We start from the raw sequence: 17,869 nt of genomic DNA, 5'->3' as shown, positions 1-17,869 counted from the left end.
GGGACATGATGTGTCCACGTAGGAGCATGGATTGTAGCAAACACACCGCTCTGGTGGGGATGCGGATGGCGGGATGTGGATGGTGAGGAAGCCTGTGGGGTTGTGTGGGAACGCTATACTTTCTGCTCAGTTTTGGTGTGAACCTAAAATTGCTCTAAAAAAGAAAATCTATTGTTAAACAAAGAAAAAGAAAACAACAACAAAAGCACCTGCCAAACTGTTTTCTCAAGTGGCCGTGTGCCATTTTGTATTTCCAACACCAAAGACTCCACAGCACTTAGTATTGTCAATTTTCTTCTTTTTTCAGCCATTCTAATAGGTGTGTTTTAATTTGCGTTTTCCTTATGAATAATGCCGTCCACCACCCTTTCCTGCATGTCAGGTCACCTGTACACCCTCCTTATGAGACGTTTGGGCGCGTCCTTGCCAGCTTCCTTGTTGCCACCCCTGTGCCCACAGTCGCTGCACCCCCTGCCTTTCACCTGAGGGAGGCACTGAGGCTCAGGGAGATGGGCTGGGTTCACAGAGCCCACGCTGGGGTGCGCTCGGACTGGCCTCCACGATGCCTGTCTACCTGTAGCTTGTTTCCTTACTGTAGATTTCTCATGGAAACTAGTGAAAGTGTATAAAGCTTTGTTTTTTGAGCCCTCCCAGGGCACAGGCTTCCTTGGCTCGGGGACAGGAAATGTGCATTTGGGGCCCCTCTGAGGTCACTGCAGATGGGAAGCACCATCTCCAGGTTCTGGAAGGTTGGCTTCCCTGTGGCCTCTGGGGGAAGCTTTTTAACTTTTCAAGACTTTGGACAAGTAACACCTGCCTGCTGGCCCCTTCTCAGGGAAGCCAGATTGGTTTTCTTACTGTTTTCTTGCCTGGTTTCCCAAGGCCCAGGACGGTATTGCTGCGGGGGTGGTGACCGTGGTCACAGGTCACAGAATTGCTTCACGTTCGCCGTTCCCACCGCTTTGGTCTCTGGAATCCTCTAGTTTCTCAAAAATGATCAAGAACCCCACAGAGCTTTTGTGTTATGTGAGTTTTATCTATGGATATTTACCACATTATACATTTTAAAATAAATATTAACTAATTTAAAAATAACAAACGCATTTTCTTACTAACACAAATAATATTTTTAAATGAAAAACAGCTCGATTTTCTGTAACAAAAAAAAATTAGTGAATCTTTAGATCACAAAAGAATGGATACAGAACTTGTGGTATTCCATCCATCAGAATATTATACAGGAGTTAAAATGGATGGGTTAGAGCTACATGTGTCAACATGAATAAAAAAACAATGTTGCATAAAAGAATACTTTTCACTTTTATACCTTTCATAAAAAGCTTAAAAACAAATTTTACGCACACACACATTGATAGTACGTCAAGCACGCCTGGAGCAGGGAGTCACATGTTACTGTCAGTGTGGGGCTGGGAGGGCACATTGCTCCCGGTGTGTGTGTTCTGCTCTGCAGAAATGTACAGAGGTGTAAATGATGGGGAAAACAAAAGCAGTGGGAAGGCAGTGCCTTACATTTATCTAGTCCAGGTTTGTGGAGGGCAGCTGCCTTCACTGTTCTGACTGCACACATCGGACAGGGAATGAGCGGGCAGCCGCGACGCTGCTGTTATGGGTGGGTCTGGGGAGGATGGAGGGCAGTAATGTCATCACTACTGTGGGGGAGGGCTGGGGGACCCCCCAGGGCCCAGGGGACGACAGGGGGGCAGCTATGTCGTCACCGTTATAGGGGGTCTGGGGGATCCCCAGGGCCCGGGGAGGATGGGGGGCAGTTACTGAGCGGGGTCTGGGGGCGCGGGGCCGGACCACTGCCTAAACCCCGCGTTGTGCGCCGCACGCGCCCCCACGAGACCACCGCTCGTCCGGAGGGCGCTGGGCCCACGCGCCAGCGTCCGGGGCTGCAGTCGGTCACCTTCCCCCCGGGACGCGAACCTGAGAGACCCCGCCCCGCTCCCCGCAGGTGCCCCCGCTCGGCCAGCCCCGCGGTCCGGGGGTCCCGGGTCCAATGCCCACCGCTCGGCCCGCGCCCTACTCGCCGTTCCCGGCGCCGCCGCCAGGGGCCGCCGCCGCGCCCCTATGACACAGCAACAATAGAGGCCGCTCTGGCCCGCACGCTGCCGGCCCGCGCTTCCGCCGGAAGAGAGCCGCCGGCACGGGGGCGGGTCTGGCGGCGCAATGGGCGGCCGCCCTCACCAATCGTCAGCGGGCCAGCGCCCGTCCCTCACCTGACGGGGCCCAATCGGCGGCGAGAGCGGTAGGCGGGGCGGGGCAAGCGAGGGCTTCCGGCGGGGCCCGGCAGGCGCCGAGGAGGAAGAGCGAGCCCTGACGGCGCCTCTCTGCCGAGTCTCGGCGCGGCCCAGGTGCGGGGTCGTCGGGGGCGGGGACGGTTACGGAGGCGGCCAGGGGCGGGGCCTGCGCCTTCGGCGGCCCCCGGGCGGGCGCCGGGTCGGCGGGGGCTGGAGAGGCTGGGCGCCGGGTCGGGGGCCGAGCGCGGGCCGGGGTTCTCGGGGCCTGCCTCTCGGGCAGCTCGGCCGCCGCCCCGGGCCTGCCGCGGCCGTAGCCGAGGGCGTCGGGCGGTGGGGCTTGCGGGTGGGAGCGGGTCGGCCGGCCGCGGGCCTGCGTTTCCCCAGGTGCTCGTGTTTTGTCTCAGAAGGGAGCGAGCCGGCCGCGCTGCAGTTCACTGGCGGTGTGTCCGATGGAAACTAGGTTTAGGCCCAAGTGTGGTCTCCCATTCAGTGTGGTTAGCGGTGTGCCTGCCCAGATCGAGGTTTTAAATCTTTCGGAGCCGCAGGTTAAAGGACAGTTTATTTAAAAAGTACGGAAGGTGGTGTTGGCGAGGGTCTCCCGCTGTGATGGGGTCTAGATGCAGAGGTAAATTTCGTTGTTTGAGAACCACGAGAAGCTGGGGACCTGGCTCCACGGGCTCAGGTACCGTGGGGTCGGTCCACCCCAGGAGGAGTTCGGCAGCAGCTGTGGGGCGGCTGAGGCCTGTCCCCTTGCCCCCAGCAGGGGACAGCCTGGGCTTCAGAGAGAGGCCCTTTCCCTCTGCCCGTTCCCGTTCCCGCGTCGCATCTGGAGGTGCTACGGTAGTGACCGGCTCTGCATGCTGGTCCCTCTTTCAGGATGACGACTTCAGGCGCTCTGTTTCCAAGCCTGGTGCCAGGCTCCCGTGGGTCCTCCAACAAGTATTTGGTGGAGTTTCGGGCCGGAAAAATGTCATTGAAAGGAACTACTGTCACCCCAGATAAACGGAAAGGGCTTGTGTACATTCAGCAGACGGATGACTCCCTCATTCACTTTTGCTGGAAAGACAGGACATCGGGGAACGTGGAAGACGTAAGTGTCTGGGAGCCTGAACCTCATCCTAAGGACTCCCGTCCAGTCGTCAGGACAGCGTGGTTTGTACAGGAGGGCACCATGCTTGGGGCACAGAGCAGCTGTTTCCCAGTTTGGCGTGTGTTGGTGGGATGCGTGGATCCATTAGTTTAGTGCCCTCATCAGCTGTTTTCTTCTGCCTGTGGGGCTTCCTAGCCTCAATGATTATATAGATTTCTCCCATCTGTGTATGTATGTTTAAAACTGAAGATTAGGTGCCTAGAATTGGAGAAACCATGTAAAAATCCTGATCTTTATCACAGCCCTCCAGAAAGCTTTCTCTAGCAGTCATCTTACTTAGTGTTCTTTGTTCTTCAGACTAAATCGTTTTTCGTAGGTTCGAGAGCAGGTCAGAGTTGACTTTTTAATTCATCTTGGAATGTTGCTCCCAAAACGTCTCTGTTAGAAATCCTTCAGGAGCCGGAAGCCCTCCTTCCCTGTTCAGCCCTCATGGCCTTCGTGCGGTGCCTCAGACCCTCGTTTGTCTGCCCTGCAGAGACCCTGCTGGTGACGGGCTTGGCGACTTGTCGGCGTCTGTGTCCCGTGTCCTCTCCCCGCACCCGCACTCACTTAGGCACAGGGTCCAGCCTGTTTTCCTGGAGGTTCTGGGGCTCGGCAGTGCTGTTTTCGTGGAGCTGACTCTGCTCGTGTGCTGCTCTCTAGGACTTGATCATCTTCCCCGACGACTGCGAGTTCAAGCGCGTGCCGCAGTGCCCCAGCGGGAGGGTCTACGTGCTCAAGTTCAAGGCGGGGTCCAAACGCCTCTTCTTCTGGATGCAGGTGTGTAGGTGTCGTACAGTTAGTCTAGAAGCTTCTTCAGCGGATGGTCGAACTCGCCTTCACAGACCAGCCGGTGCTGACCGTGCTGCCGTGGAACCTGAGGATTCCAGTGTATCGCCTTGTTGTGGGGGGCATTGGGGACAGGCTCCGCCAGAGTCCAGACACTTGTAGCTGGGCTTTGGGTGTCCTTTCGAGGATGGAATTCCCTGGCTGACCGACAGGAGTGATTTCCAGGCTGGGTCCTGTCTCTGCCTGTGGTTTGCTCGTCTCCCAGGGGCCCCCCCACCCAGGGTCATGAGCAGCCTGGACCAAAAGCAGGGGTGAGCCTGTGCGGTGTCCCTTGTCCTGCCTCTTCTCCCGTGGTGTGCTCTGTGGGTCTCTGGGTGGCAGTGCACCGGGCCGTCCTCGTACCCACTGGAAGTGGACTTGCTCGTGCAGTGGGTATGCACCTGCGTTTGTAGTTTTGACAGAGGTTGTACTGCTGCCCTCCCCCCAGCACCTTCTAGAACAGGGCAGGAAAGGTTTCCCTCTGTGGGCTGGATGGTCTGTGTTGCACCTGCTGAGGTAGTGTGATAGTGGCCGTGGACGGGAAGTAAATGGATGGGCGCAGCCATGTTCCAGTAAAACTTTATTTGCAAACACAGACGGGGTCGTGGTTTGCCAGTCGCTGGTGTAGAGCTCGTTTCTCCACAGTTTCGCCAAGAAAAGTTGTCAGACTCACACCAGCCACTGCATTTTCTGCTCCCCTCTGCTCTGAGGTTAGGGCTGTGTCTTGTGTGCCTCCCCCGGCCCCCACCCCATGACCCTGCAGGCCCACTGCACACACGCTCGGTGACTCTTGGGTGCTTTGTCTCACAGTTCTGGGGGTGCCCACAGGGTGGCGCTGCCTGATGCCCCGCTGCCCACACCCAAGCGCTCAGAGTCAGTGCCCAGCTAACCCTGGAGGGCCACGGGCTGGTCAGTGGACAGTGGTGCGGTAGCAGGGTTATTTCACAGCAGTACACGTGTTGAAGGATTTGCGGTTTTAGACGGTCGCGGAAACAACCGCGTCTGGAGGGTCAGGGCGTTGCCCTGTGCTGAGCGCGCCTAGTGCTTTAGTCTCCCCGCCTGTAAAATGGGTGTTCGCACAGCCCCAGCGGGCACATCAGGCTGCTGTCCCCGTGCGCCCCGCCGGGGCCTCTCCTTGCTGTGGCCGCGGACAGGTGGCACCTCTCCAGGCCTCAGGTCCCTTGTCAGGATGGTTGTTGATGGGTGGCTGCTCAGCTGCGCCTGCTGCCGTGTCCTCCCCGCAGGAGCCCAAGACGGACCAGGACGAGGAGCACTGCCGGAAGGTCAACGAGTATCTGAACAACCCGCCGATGCCTGGAGCTCTGGGGGCAAGCGGAAGCGCAGGCCACGAGCTGTCTGCGCTGGGCGGTAATGGTCCCCTTCCCGGATGCGCGGTGAGGTCAGAGTAGCTTTCTGCCAACGTGGATCCCTGCGGGTGCGGGCCGGTGGCTTTTTGGTTTTTTTTTTTTTTTTTTAAATGGTACGCGGGCCTCTCACTGCTGTGGCCTCTCCCGTTGCGGAGCACAGGCTCCGGACGCGCAGGCTCAGCGGCCATGGCTCACGGGCCCAGCCGCTCCGCGGCATGTGGGATCCTCCCGGACCGGGGCACGAACCCGCGTCCCCTGCATCGGCAGGCGGACTCCCAACCACTGCCCCACCAGGGAAGCCCTGGGCCGGTGGTTTTTAATGGAAGTAGAGGTGTCCAGGTTAGAAGCTCCTCTCGGCAGTTCCCCCTCGGTGCTCCCACCTCCACGTGGTGAAGCGGTGTACGAGCCCTACTGCGCTGGCTCGTGTCGGGAGACACTCGCCACACAGTTCGGGGCAGCCGAGGTGGGGGCCGGCCCTGGACCGTGGCAGCGGGCGTGCGCACAGCTGGAGGCCCGGGCCTGAGCGCCTCCTGTCTTGCAGGTGAGGGCGGCCTGCAGAGCCTGCTGGGGAACATGAGCCACAGCCAGCTCATGCAGCTCATCGGCCCCGCCGGCCTCGGAGGACTGGGTGAGGGGCCGCGGGCCCGCGCGAGCTTGCTTTGGAGTTGGACGCCTTGCCGCTTCTCATTGGTTCTGAGCGGCACCTGTGCATGTTCTGGGCCCTGGCCTCCCTGGGGAGGGGGCTGCTTTGCCTTAGGGTTTGACCTGGGAGCTGGGTGGGCAAGGCCTTCCAGGGCCCCCAGGGAGGACCCAGTTCCATACTTCGGGGGAGCATGGCTGGCTGAGGTGCTGGGCCTGGGAACGCGTGCTCGGGGCCCCTGGTCTCCTGGGTTGGCCTGCCTGCTGCCAGCTCCTGTCAGGCTCGTGTTTCTGGGACACTTTGGAAACACTGGTTACTTGTACGGGATTTGAACTCCACGTTACCTTGAACCCAGGTGCATCAGTAGGGTCACGGGACGGAGAGGTGGTCTGATTAGCAGATTCAGCTGCCAGGACACACCTGAGGAGTCGCTGCTCCTGGGCCCCCGCGGGCCTGCTGTGGTCCCCACCTTCCCCTGCTCGGCCACTGGCTTTAGTGCGGGGCCTTTCTGCTCCTGGGCTGGGGGGGGGGGTGCGGGCCCTGGCCCTCCAGCAGGACGTGATGTGTGAGCTGTGTCTCCTTGCTCCTGGTAGGTGGCCTGGGGGCGCTGACGGGGCCGGGCCTGGCCAGCCTACTGGGGAGTGGAGGGCCTCCAGCGAGCAGCTCTTCCCCCAGGTGAGCCTCACGCCGCACATCTGGCGTGGCCGTGTCCCCTCCTCCACGGGGGCCAGATGTAGGAGGTGCCGAAGGACAAAATAGGTATCTGGGGAGGGTCCGTCCCTTTTCGTGGTTCAGGCTCTCCTGGGGCCCTGGCAGCACGAGGACTGGGGCAGGACCGACGTGTTGTGGCGCCTTGGTGGGCGCGTAGCCGCTGCAGCGCTGGCCTCACTCTTCCCAGCTCCCGGAGCCCGTCGGCAGCGGTCACCCCGTCCTCCACCGCCCCTTCCACGCGCGCCACCCCAGCCCCCTCCGCTCCAGCAGCTGCCTCGGTGAGCAGCCCGAGCCCCGCGCCCAGTCCAGGCAATGGAGCCAGCACGGCCGCCAGCCCGACCCAGCCCATCCAGCTGAGCGACCTTCAGAGCATTCTAGCCACTATGAACGTGCCGGCCGGGCCAGGAGGCAGCCAGCAAGGTAACACGTGCTCGTCGGCCCCAGGCTGGGGGGTGAAGGTGCCTGCTGCCCCCTGCCGGCCTGCCCACCGATGGCCACCTGCTTGTGCCCCAGTGGACCTGGCCAGCGTGCTGACGCCCGAGATCATGGCCCCCATCCTTGCCAACGCGGATGTCCAGGAGCGCCTACTGCCCTACCTGCCGTCTGGGGAGTCGCTGCCGCAGACCGCGGAGGAGATCCAGAACACGCTGACCTCGCCCCAGTTCCAGCAGGTAGGCGCGTGGCCCGGGTGCCCCGCTGTGTGCTCGCAGTGGGGGGCACTGCCCACGGCAGCACAGCCCCCGCAGTGCTGAGCACCCCTGCCCCTGTGGCTCCCCAGTTCTCTGCGGACTCAGGCGCCTGGCTCTCCCTGCAGGCCCTGGGCATGTTCAGCGCGGCCTTGGCCTCGGGGCAGCTGGGGCCCCTCATGTGCCAGTTCGGGCTGCCTGCGGAGGCCGTGGAGGCCGCCAACAAGGGCGGTGAGTACTTGTCCCTCGCCTCGGTCGAGGCAGAGGTGGTGTTCTTGCATTTGAAAGCGCAGGCCTCCCCGGCTGGTTTGTGGAGCTCGGGGCTGGCTTGTCCCCATGGCCCTGGCCGCCATCTGATTTCCACCTCCCAGCCCCCTGGTCAGCAGGGCCAAGCCAGGGCCTAGAAAGGTCACCTCGTGCTTTTACATTGGTTTTAGATGTGGAAGCATTTGCCAAAGCCATGCAGAGCAGTGCCAGCCCCGAGCAGCAGGAGGGCGGCGGGCAGGACAGGAAGGACGAGGAGGAGGACATGAGCTTGGACTGAGTCGCCTGCTGTCAGAGGGCTGGCCGCCCGGCCGTGCGGCCTCAGCGGGGGCGTGTGAGCGCGCCCCTCCCACCTCTGTCCCAACTTGCTCATCAATAAAAGTCTTCTCTTTTATCTGCCAACTCTGGTTTGCGTGCCCGGGGTGGGTCGTGACGGCCCCGTCCGTCCCCCTGTCATCGGGAGAAGCCCCTCCAGGTCCCGCTTCTGACTGGCTGACTGACTCTGAGGGACCGGCGTGCTGGGGGAGGGGCTCCGCACGTGAGCGCTCTGCTCGCCTCGGACCTCCAGACCCGCTGGACTGCTTTTCTTTTTCTCCATTTAAAGTTGACACTCGGTTACACAGAAGTGACTTTAATTTTTGTTTCAAGAAGCACGGATGAATGACTTACAGAGCTCCCATTAAAAATTGGTGGAAGGGAAATTTCATAATTAAACTGAAAGATAAAAAATATAAAACCCCCATTTTGCAGTGTTTTACCCTTTCCCTTAGAAAGTCAGACATAACTTAAACCATTCCCAGAAATAGGACTCATCACCCGGAGAATCTGCAGTCTACATGAACAAACATACACAAACCATCTGAAAAATCGGCCGAGGGCGTGTTGTCTGTCAGCAGGTTGTGTGGAGGGGCTGGGGGTTCCAGGGTGGGGGAGGACCCTGCCCGATGGGGCGGCCTGCCTCGGGGCTCTGGGCCTGGGGGCTCTGAAAACCCTCTCCTGGCTGCTGGAGCTGGTGGCTGGGGTCCCAGAGGGGCAGCTGTGCTACGTGGCTGGGCAGCCGCTGGCCCCCACTGCCCCCTGCACGCCCGCAGCACGAGGCCAGGAGACCAGGGCCTGGTTCACCACCAGATTCCGCATGCAGCCGCGGTAGGTTGGAGGCTGCGTCCAGGGTTCTGGGGGTGGGGGAGGGAGGGAGACGGGTTGGAGCAGAGGCCGGCATCCCACCAGGCTTCGGTCTCCCCGCCGGGGTGGAAAGCAGGGTGACCCCAGTGCCTGGTCCCCAGGGACAGCCTTCCTCCCTCCCCCTGCCCCCAGGCCGAGGCCACACTCACCAGGCAGGCCCCCGAGGTACAGCGGCACTGGGGCGTCAGCCGGGGCGGCCGGCGCGGGGCCCAGGGTGTGGTTGCTCTGCAGGTCCACCTCCAGCCGGAGCCTGTTCCCGCCTTTGGTCACTGCCGGGCACAGGTGTTCCTTGTGGCTGGGCTGGGGCGCCCCTCACCAGCCAGCCACAGGATCGGGGCCCTTTGCCCCTTTGCTCCGGCTTTTGAGTCCTTGCCCGACCCCCGCCCCAGGGGTCTACAGCTGCCCCCAGCGGGGGTGGGGTCAGGAGGGCCCAGCTCACCTGCTAGGTGGTGCCACTGCCCATCACACAGTGCCTCGGGGAGCGTCACCAGTGTGGAGAACTCGCCTGAACCGTCATCTGCCCGCAGCAGGACCTGGGGCAGCAGCAGGTCAGGAGGGCCCTACCAACCCAGATCTCGCCCTGAGGCTGCGGCCCAACCCGCTTACCTGCCTCCCCAGCACCCGCAGCTCCAGGTAGGGGGGTGCTGGGCCCCGACCCAAGTGGAAGACGAGGCCGGTGGCTGTCTGGGGCCGCACCTCCAGCTCCAGGCCCAGGTCAGGCAGTGTGGCCCCCAGGGTGTCTGCAGGGAGGGGCCGTGAGAAGAGGAAGGCCTCGGCCCCAGGCCCCGCCGCCCTGTTCTGGGCGTCACTCCCACCCCAGCCCAGGCACGTAGGGGACTGGGGGACGCCAGCAGGGGACAGACCTAGAGTGATGGCTCCCCCGCTGCCTGCAAAGAACAGGCCCTTCTCCAGGGGACCGGAGAAGCAAGGTGTGGCCCCCACCACCCGGGTGGGAGCTCCCAGGAGTTGGCCGTCCAACCTCAGTCTCTTCACACAACCACTGAACCCGTAGCGGCTGATGGCCACCTGCATGGGCACAGGGGTGAGCTGGGTCAGGTGCCTGGGGTGCCGAGGAGGGCGGAGAGCGTCCAGCGGGGCAGGGGTGGGAGGCAGGGGCGAGGTGGCTCTCACCGGGAGCTGTGGGCTGTGGCCGCCAGCAGGGAGGCCCCCCACAAAGAGAGTGTGTGGCCGGGGGCCTTCCTCCCCCTGGTGCCGCCGGCCCGGCCCCTCCCGGCTCTGGGCCCAGACCCCGTCCGTCACCAGCTGGATCCGAGTCTTCTCCCAACGCACGGACACCTGGGAGTGGGAAGGCACGTCAGGATGGGAGCCCGCAGGGCCAGTGCCCCACCCCACCCCGCCCCTGCGTCCCCTCTCCCCAGCCCCTCACTGTATGCCACCGGCCAGTCCGTGAACGCTGGCGGCTCTGGACTCGGAGCTGGGGCCCAGGGCCTTCCGTCTGAGCAACGAAGCGTCCGTGGCTCAGGAAGAGGGCTAGGGAAGGGCTGCTGGCCGTCAGGGGGGCAGCGAAGAGCAAGAGCCCTCGGGGGGCGTGCGGGCGGATGAGCATGGAGAGCTGCGACCTGGAAGCCAGGCGGGCGCGTCAGCCGAGGCTGCCCCTACCCCAGCAGCCCCCTCTCCCCACCGCCGGCCCTGGCCTTACCAGTCACTGGTGGGGGGCGGGACGTGTGCAAACTCCAGGTGACTGGACAGGGGACCCCCAAACTGGTAGGCATCTCGTATGGCCCTGCGGGGCCAGGGTGGCGAGCAGGAAGCGTCCTGGGCGGGCTGCCGGCTGCGGCGGGAGGCCTGGGGGGTCGGATGGGGATGAGGGAATGCAGGAATGCATGGAGGCCACCTTCTGCCTACCCCAGCCCCTTGTCCCCACCTTCGTGGCCCGCAGTCCTCGCGGGCTCTGATCTGGCGCCTGGGTGCGAGGGGCCGGGACGCAGCCTGAGCTCACGTTGATACCCTCCAGGTTCTGCTGCAGGTCAAACACGCGCTGCGGCCCCAGGAGCCTGCGGAGGGCAGGGGGTACGTGCCGGTCGGTGCTGGGCCGGGCCGGTGGGTCGTCACCAGCCCTCCCGGGGCCCGCTCAGCTCACCGCAGCACGAAAACGTTGCTTATGCAGCCAGTGAAGTTATGGAGGGCGTCAGACTTGGGCAAGCCCCCCAGGAAGAGCTGACTCGACCCCTCAGGCTGGGGCTGGGGTGGCGGCCCCCGGTGGGGCCTCATCTCCTGAAGCTGGTCGTCCACATAGAGCCGGACCCTGGCGAGGAGAGCAGTGTTTCCCCCGCCCTGCCCCCGACCCCGGCTCTACTGTGCCCCCTCCCTGGAGAGGCCAGGTAAGCCGGACTCACCCCGTGGCGTTGCTGTAGAAAGTGACATAATGGGGGGCCCCGTCGGCAAAGCCTCGTCGCGTTTTCACCTCGGTCCTTGCAAGCCGGAGGGTCACGTGGCCCTGCTGCAGGGACACTTCGCATGGCCCGGTCTGGGGACAGTGGCTAGGTCAGCGGGCCAGGCCGGGGGCCCAGACTCCCTCCCTTGGGCCACCAGCCCCGCCCTGCTGCCCCAGAGGTGGCGGGGCGGACGCACCGGGGACTCTCGGTGGAAGAGCAGAGCGCTGTCCTGGCTGCTGCGGAAGCCGAAGCCGGAGTAGACGTTGCCCGTGAGGGGCACGGCGTTGCTGGGGAGCGCCAGGCGCAGATAGCCGTGGCCGTGGAAAGTCATGGTCCGTCCCACCTGCGGGCAGGGTGACCGTAAGGGCCCGCGGCGGCCGGAGAGGGCGCGCAACTGGGGGAGGGAGGGGGCTCACCAGCAGGTCAGCGGTGCAGCCGGAGCTGATGCCCGTCGTGTTCAGCCTCTTGAGATCCACGTACTTGCCCAGAGCTTTGATGCCCTTGATGCAGCCGCGCACCGAGCCTCCGGAGGGGAAGAGCTGCCGCAGGCTGCGGGGAGGGTCCGCGGGACGAGCGTCAGGGGTGGCCTCTCCCAGGCCCTGCCCACCACGCCTGCCCCACCCCAGGGCCAGTGCTCACCTCGGGGGCAGCTGGCTGGGTGGCACGCCCCCCAGGTAGTAGGCGTCGGCCAGCTCCAGCGTGCTGTCCTGCTCCACGCTGAATACCGTGGTCCTCTCCACGCGCACCAGCACGCGCTTCCGGCTGCCCCCCAGCAAGAACACCTGGATCTGGGAAGCGCCAGCACGGGGTGGCACCTTCAGGGCGAGAGCTGCGACCCCCCTGCCCCTCCCCACGCCGGGCCCTCCCCGAGCCCAGCCCTACCGCCTTGCTGGTCGTGGTCAGAGGCGGCGGGCGCTGCAGCGGGTCGGCCTCCTTCAGGCCTGCGCCGAAGTCGTAGAGGAACACGAGGCTGCCTTCCCGCACGGCCAGGCACAGGAACTGGTCCTGGGGGGGAGGGGAGGGTCAGCGTGGGCCGGGCGGGCTGGCGGGCCGGGCCGTGGGGACGGCGGACGTGCCTGGTGCCGCAGGAAGAAGAGGATCCCGCTGTAGGACACGAGCCGCAGCTCCTGCTCGAAGCGTTTGGTGTTGCTTAGCTGGCTCTCCACGCTAATGCGGGCGAAGCCGGAGCCGTCCAGGTAGGAACCATCCGTGAGCCACGGGTCCCCGGTCGACTTGGAGCTGCGGGTCAGAGGGGGCAGGGTCAGCCGAGGGCGGGCCGAGCCGCGGTGAGGTGGGGGTCAGGCCGCACGTACCGCGCACAAGGCTTATCCACGGCTGTGTCCAGCTGGAAGGTCTTCTCGAAGTTGTAGAGACTGACCACCTCTTCGTTCAGCGTGTCCAGCTCGATGCAGCCCCGGTAGCCGGGAAAGCGCAGGGGTTCGGGAGGCTGTGGTGGGCACAGCACATGGTCAGGGAGCCTCCCCGCCCAGGACCGACCCAAGGGGAGGAACTCGGGCTACAGCACGACGGACCGAAGCCAGACCCTGAGCAGGACTTCCTGGGACAGGGGTGCAGGGCGGGGTGGCCGCGCACCCAGGCCGCACCGGGCTCACCGTGAAGTTGCCAGGGTAGCCTCCCACGTAGAAGACAAAGTCATCCGGCTGCACACTGAACAGCCCTTCGTCCCCAGGGGCCACCGTATCACCCTTGGTCTCTTGGACCATCTGATTCTCCACTGTGACAGACATATGGCCATACTGGAGCGTCCTGAGGGCAGAAGTAAGAGAGGGAGGCGTGGCCGCGCGGTCACGCTGGCGGTGGGGGGAGCACCGTGAGGGCCGGGCCTCCCACCTGTCAATGCTGACGGCTGCGAACTCTTCCCCGATGTCCTCGTCGATGCTGAGGGCCGTGGGGCCTGCCGCCCCGAGGCGGTACACCCAGTGCACCTTCTGGCCACGCAGAGCCACACCCATGTAGTCGCCGGTGGCCTGTGGTGGCAGGAGACTCAGCGGGACAGGGACCCGGCGTGGGCCACCCGCTCCGGCCTGGCGCCCAGCTCCACCCAGCCCACCGAGCCCACCCGCTACCTGGCGGCTGCCCATGTACAGCACAAACTGGTCCCCGGCGACCTGGCCGGGCGGCGGCTCTGGGCTCTGCAGGTAGAACTTGAGGGCCGTGTAAGAGGCGAGGCTGGCGAGGTCCCGAGGGGTGCGCAGCTGCGCCCCTGAGCTACCGTTGAACTTCATGGGCACCTTGACCTGAGTGGGGGCACAGAGCCCATCAGCGTCTGCCTCCTGGTCTCCCAGACGCCCACCTGGCCCTGGCACTCGCACGCACCTTATCGGCAGCACCCCGGGCCTGGGCAATGAGCTCCCGCACGCGGCCGATGCTGGCCGACAGGGCCAGGCTGGCGTTGTGCGTCCCACGGTTCTGCAGGAGGCTCAGCTTGGCCAGCAGCTGCGGCAGTGTCTTCTCCAGGGTGGACACTGCAGGGGGGGAGCGGATGTGGGGAGGCAGCCCTGAGCCCCGGCCTCCGCACCCCAGCCCGCCCTCTTGTCAGGGCACTGTGCGTCAGGGCCCACCTGAGCGGCCTGCATCGAGCACCACCCGGCCCAGGTCCTGGCTCTGCAGGCCCTTGTACTGGCCCTGCCACCGCTCCACGTTTTTCTGCATGTCTTGAAGCCGGGACTGCACGCGGGCGGCCGTGTCCTGGGCTTCGGTGACCACGGCCTTGGCATGGGCTATCTTCTTGCTTGTCTCGTCTGTGGCAGGCAGTGTGCAGGCTCAGCGGGGGGCAAGTGAGGACCATCGGGGGGCCTCATCCCCATCTGGGGAGACCACTATAGACCCCCATGCCAAGACCAGCAACAGGGATGTCACCCCCGCCCCCGATCTCGTGAGAGCCTCAGCGCGGTGGAAACGCACCCTCCGTCCTCTCCCAGACGGCTCCTCCTGTGCTAGCCTCTCTCGCCACAGCTGGGTCACCCAGTGTTGGCTCAGCCCCGCCTCCCCATGCCCCCCTACCCCCGCCAACACCATCTCTCCTGAGCGCACCCCCCCCGAGTCCCCGTGGCCCCAACCCAGGCTTGTGGGGAAGGTCGACTCTCGAGTCGGCAGGGATCCCTCCTCTGCCCTGAGCCCTCCTGGCCCCCCGGCCCCCAAGCCCTCAGCTCCAGCCACGCTGGCCTCTGCTGCTGCCTCCACCTCCCCCCTCCCCACCTCCCCCAGATGCCCCAAGTCCCTGCCGCACACTCCCGCCTGCCCCGCGCCACCTCTCTCCGCGCGCTTCCTGCCCCTTCCAGTTTTCACTTGCTGCCCGGGGCTACGTTCGTTTGGCATCTGTCTCCGACCAGAAGCAGATCCCCAGGGCTGGGAAGGGTCCCCAGGGCTGGAGCTGCCCACACAGGGGTCCCCCTCAGCCGCCCCGGCCACCACTCCGGATGGCACAAGTGTGAACACGTCCCCCATCAGAGCCTACTGGACAGACTGGCTGATGTCTATCCGGACAGGTGTCTCTTCAGCTCTGGGGACAAGCAGTGAGGGCGGGGGCAGGAAGGAGACCCACCCTACCTGTGTCCATAGCCAGCATGGCCTGCACCTCCCGGAGTCGGGCCGCCAGCTGTTCCTTCCTGGCCCGGGCATCGCGGAGCCGGGTCCCGGTGCCCTGGAGGGTGGCCCACGCTGCGGGGCAGGCAGCCTCAGTCCCGAGGAGCCCCCGCCCCCAGGGTACAGGTGCAGCCCATTTCAGTCCTCCCTCCTGACCAGGAAGGATTAAGGCTCACACGCACACGGTCAGACGGAGACATGTGGACACGAGGGCCCTCGGCTCAGGGGGTGGTCCTGGTGCCCAAGTCTTGGCGCAGCCTCCTGGGCCCACAGCCAAGGCAGTTATTCCCATTTTACAGGTGAAGCAATGGAGGCTCAGAAAAGCTGAGCCGTTGCTCGTGGCCACCAGTGCCCTGAGGTGCTAGCAGCAGAGGGCGCACCCCACTGCCCGCTCCCCACCCGCTCCTCCTCGACGGCCTGGCATGCACACGGCCCTCAGCCAGGACATCAGGGAAACCATGAGCTGGGCCCCACGTCCCCTTCCCCAGGCCCTTCCACGTCCCGGGGGCCTGTCACGAGGCCAGGGGAGGTGGTGGGCCTTCGCAGAGCTCCCAGGGACGCACTTGCCGAGCAGTGGGGAAAATTCCCACCGAGGGCAGCTGCGACCCTGGTTCACACGGTCACAACCCACATGGCCGGAAGGCGAGGGTCCCCACGGAGCCCGGACGCCCAGCTGGACCCGGCACTCACCGAGGCCCAGCCTCCGCTGCTCCCCAAGGACGGCCTCCTCCAGGGCACTGCTGTCCGCCAGCAGCTCCCGGGCTCGGGACGCCAGGCCCCGCTGCACGACTACCTGTAGACACAGAGAAACAGGATGCAGTTCACACCTGCCCGGTGGAGCTGCAAGGGAACAGGGGCTCCCGCCGGGGCTGTGGGGGGCGTTGGGGCCTCACCGCCCATATACGGCTCGCCTGCTGCTGCGCCTGGCCGGCGGCACCCTCGGCGGCCCGCACGGCTTGCAGAATGCTGCTGTAGGCGTTGGCGGCCTCGACAGCCCGCTGGATGAAGCGGTCCTGGTTGACTCCCTGGATGATGCTGTGAGGGGAAGCGGGGAGAATCCTAGGGTGCGGGTGGGGGCTCCGCCCACCTCACGGGCCTCCGCCTGCCTGGCGGCTCTAGACTCCCGGCCTTGCACCGCCCTGTGTGCCTGTCCTGCTTCTTCCTGCCACCCTGGGCCCAGACTTCTGCCCGGCCCCTGCAGGGACACCGGCCTCTCCTTCTAAGAGCCCTCCCAGACCAGCTAGGCCACCTCCAGGCCCTGGCTGCACGCCCCCGGGCACCCTCTTTGGGCCCAGTACCTGGAAAGGTTGAGCGCCAGCTGGTCCAGCTGCCACGCGTGGGCCTCGGCGGCCTCCACCAGGTCCACCTTGCTGCTCGCCGGGGAGAAGGCCCGCATCTTCTCGAGCAGGGGCGTCCGGGCCCCGTCCAGGCTGGCAGCAAGGTGCTCGTACTCCTGGGGGTGGGTGGGCTTAGGTGGGACCCTCGTCCCCATCCCCTACTCACCCCCACCTGATCTGCCCCCGCTCAGCGTGCAGCCCTTTGGGAGGGGGGAGTGCTCACCTCCTTGGCCTGGTCCATGCCGCGCAGAAGCTCAGTGAGCCGGACCAGGGTGTCTCTGGCGGCCTGTAGAGTGGCCCCCAGAGTGGCGTTGTCCCGGAACAGCTCCTGTTTCCGTTGCTGGAGACGATGGGGAGTGAGAAAGACATGATAGAACAAGGATGAGACAGGAAAATAAAGGGGTGGGGTGACAGGGTAGCGGATGATGAGTATGAGAGTGAGCAGGGAGGGGGGGGCGGCGGGACTGGGGGAGGAGGGAGCGGGACTGGGGGAGGAGGGGGCGGGGCTGGGGGAGGAGGGGGCGGGGCTGGGGGAGGAGGGGGCGGGGCCGGGGGTCGCGGGGCAGGCTCCCTACCAGGGCTTCCTCCAGCCGCTCCTGGTTGCGGCTGTTGAGCTCCTCCGCCTCCCGTGTAGTGCCCACCGCCCTGTTCAGGGCTTCCCGCAGGTCCATGAGTCCGGCCTCGTGCTGGGCCAGCTGGTCTCGGGTGCGTGCTACCAGCGCCTGGTTCCTCTCCCAGCGCCTGCTCAGCTGCTCCTGCACATGGGCCAGCACTGGCCAAGGCCCAGGGCAGGAACGGTCACTTGGGCAGTGACTCCTGGTGCCTGCCAGTCCCCGTCCACCCTCCCAAGCTGACGGGATGCCACTCCAGGCTGACCTCAGCCCCAGAGCCCCCAGCCGGGTCCTCACCCCTCCCGTCTCTGCCCTGCTGGGGCTGACACCACTCACATCTCTGGGCCTCCCCCAGCTCAGCCTCAGCGGCGGCTCGCGGAACCCCCAGGTCACGGGCCCGCATCTCCTGGAGCAGTCGTTCCACCTCGGCCAGTGTCCGGCGCAGCTGCTCACCCGATAGGGCTGAGGCGTTGGCTGGTGACAGGCGGTCCGTCTGGGACTCGAGCTCTGTGTGGGTTTGGGGAACGGGCTGTCAGGGCCCAGGGCTGGCCTGCTGCCCGGGCACACCTCTGCCACTAGCTTCCGAGCTAGAAACGCCCAGTCAAGCATCTTCAGCTAACCCCCGTGTAAGCCGGCGTGCCCCGGACGGCCCCCAGCTCCTGGCTCCAGGCCGCCGGCCCTCTCGCCACACCCCCTCACCTCCCAGGGCGCCCCCCCAGGATCCCCAGCACTGCCGTCTGCTCAGCCCGTGGGCGGGGGCACTGGCCCGTCTTGTGGGGCCCGCGTGCCCCCACCTCCCAGCCCGGACCCACTGTTTCCGCGGCCGAGGCCCATCTCCCTGTCTAAACATC

The 17,869-nt window shown here is 64.8% G+C and overlaps 2 protein-coding genes across 4 annotated transcripts in view; one reads left to right on the top strand and one right to left on the bottom strand.

Moving 5' to 3' along the window:
• The first annotated feature begins 2,221 nt into the window (after nt 1–2,221).
• On the top strand, nt 2,222–8,280 carry ADRM1 (ADRM1 26S proteasome ubiquitin receptor). Of its 2 annotated transcripts, none has more exons than XM_060122803.1 (10): nt 2,222–2,375; nt 3,138–3,351; nt 4,054–4,170; nt 5,463–5,586; nt 6,127–6,213; nt 6,819–6,900; nt 7,124–7,356; nt 7,450–7,607; nt 7,751–7,853; nt 8,060–8,280. In XM_060122803.1, exons 2-10 carry the CDS (start codon nt 3,139–3,141, stop codon nt 8,164–8,166), a joined length of 1,224 nt encoding a protein of 407 aa, XP_059978786.1. In that variant the 5' UTR covers nt 2,222–2,375; nt 3,138; the 3' UTR covers nt 8,167–8,280. The 2 variants fall into 2 exon arrangements, with proteins under 2 accessions (XP_059978786.1, XP_059978785.1); XM_060122802.1 differs by lacking the exon at nt 2,222–2,375 and adding an exon at nt 2,653–2,886.
• A 221-nt stretch (nt 8,281–8,501) lies between these two features.
• Nucleotides 8,502–17,869, bottom strand: part of LAMA5 (laminin subunit alpha 5) — a 52,336-nt gene continuing 42,968 nt past the window's right edge. For both annotated transcript variants that reach the window (XM_060122800.1, XM_060122801.1), the window contains 29 exons: nt 17,355–17,525; nt 16,983–17,179; nt 16,631–16,747; nt 16,369–16,523; nt 15,964–16,105; nt 15,761–15,863; nt 15,035–15,145; nt 14,047–14,226; nt 13,802–13,950; nt 13,552–13,722; nt 13,316–13,452; nt 13,078–13,231; nt 12,778–12,911; nt 12,541–12,703; nt 12,347–12,469; nt 12,104–12,252; nt 11,881–12,013; nt 11,661–11,807; nt 11,426–11,556; nt 11,170–11,334; nt 10,954–11,083; nt 10,729–10,874; nt 10,456–10,648; nt 10,200–10,364; nt 9,932–10,094; nt 9,675–9,808; nt 9,508–9,601; nt 9,218–9,337; nt 8,502–9,058 (listed from right to left, as the gene is read on the bottom strand). In XM_060122800.1, the coding sequence (XP_059978783.1) occupies nt 8,928–9,058; nt 9,218–9,337; nt 9,508–9,601; nt 9,675–9,808; nt 9,932–10,094; nt 10,200–10,364; nt 10,456–10,648; nt 10,729–10,874; nt 10,954–11,083; nt 11,170–11,334; nt 11,426–11,556; nt 11,661–11,807; nt 11,881–12,013; nt 12,104–12,252; nt 12,347–12,469; nt 12,541–12,703; nt 12,778–12,911; nt 13,078–13,231; nt 13,316–13,452; nt 13,552–13,722; nt 13,802–13,950; nt 14,047–14,226; nt 15,035–15,145; nt 15,761–15,863; nt 15,964–16,105; nt 16,369–16,523; nt 16,631–16,747; nt 16,983–17,179; nt 17,355–17,525 (4,208 nt within the window). In that variant the 3' untranslated portion in view covers nt 8,502–8,927. The remainder of the gene's footprint in view (nt 9,059–9,217; nt 9,338–9,507; nt 9,602–9,674; nt 9,809–9,931; nt 10,095–10,199; nt 10,365–10,455; nt 10,649–10,728; nt 10,875–10,953; nt 11,084–11,169; nt 11,335–11,425; nt 11,557–11,660; nt 11,808–11,880; nt 12,014–12,103; nt 12,253–12,346; nt 12,470–12,540; nt 12,704–12,777; nt 12,912–13,077; nt 13,232–13,315; nt 13,453–13,551; nt 13,723–13,801; nt 13,951–14,046; nt 14,227–15,034; nt 15,146–15,760; nt 15,864–15,963; nt 16,106–16,368; nt 16,524–16,630; nt 16,748–16,982; nt 17,180–17,354; nt 17,526–17,869) is intronic.

This window comes from Lagenorhynchus albirostris, chromosome 15 (genome assembly GCF_949774975.1).
Source record: "Lagenorhynchus albirostris chromosome 15, mLagAlb1.1, whole genome shotgun sequence".
Taxonomy (NCBI): Eukaryota; Metazoa; Chordata; class Mammalia; order Artiodactyla; family Delphinidae; genus Lagenorhynchus; species Lagenorhynchus albirostris.
Note: the sequence above shows the minus strand (reverse complement) of the source record. Positions and strands in the feature narration are given on the sequence as shown.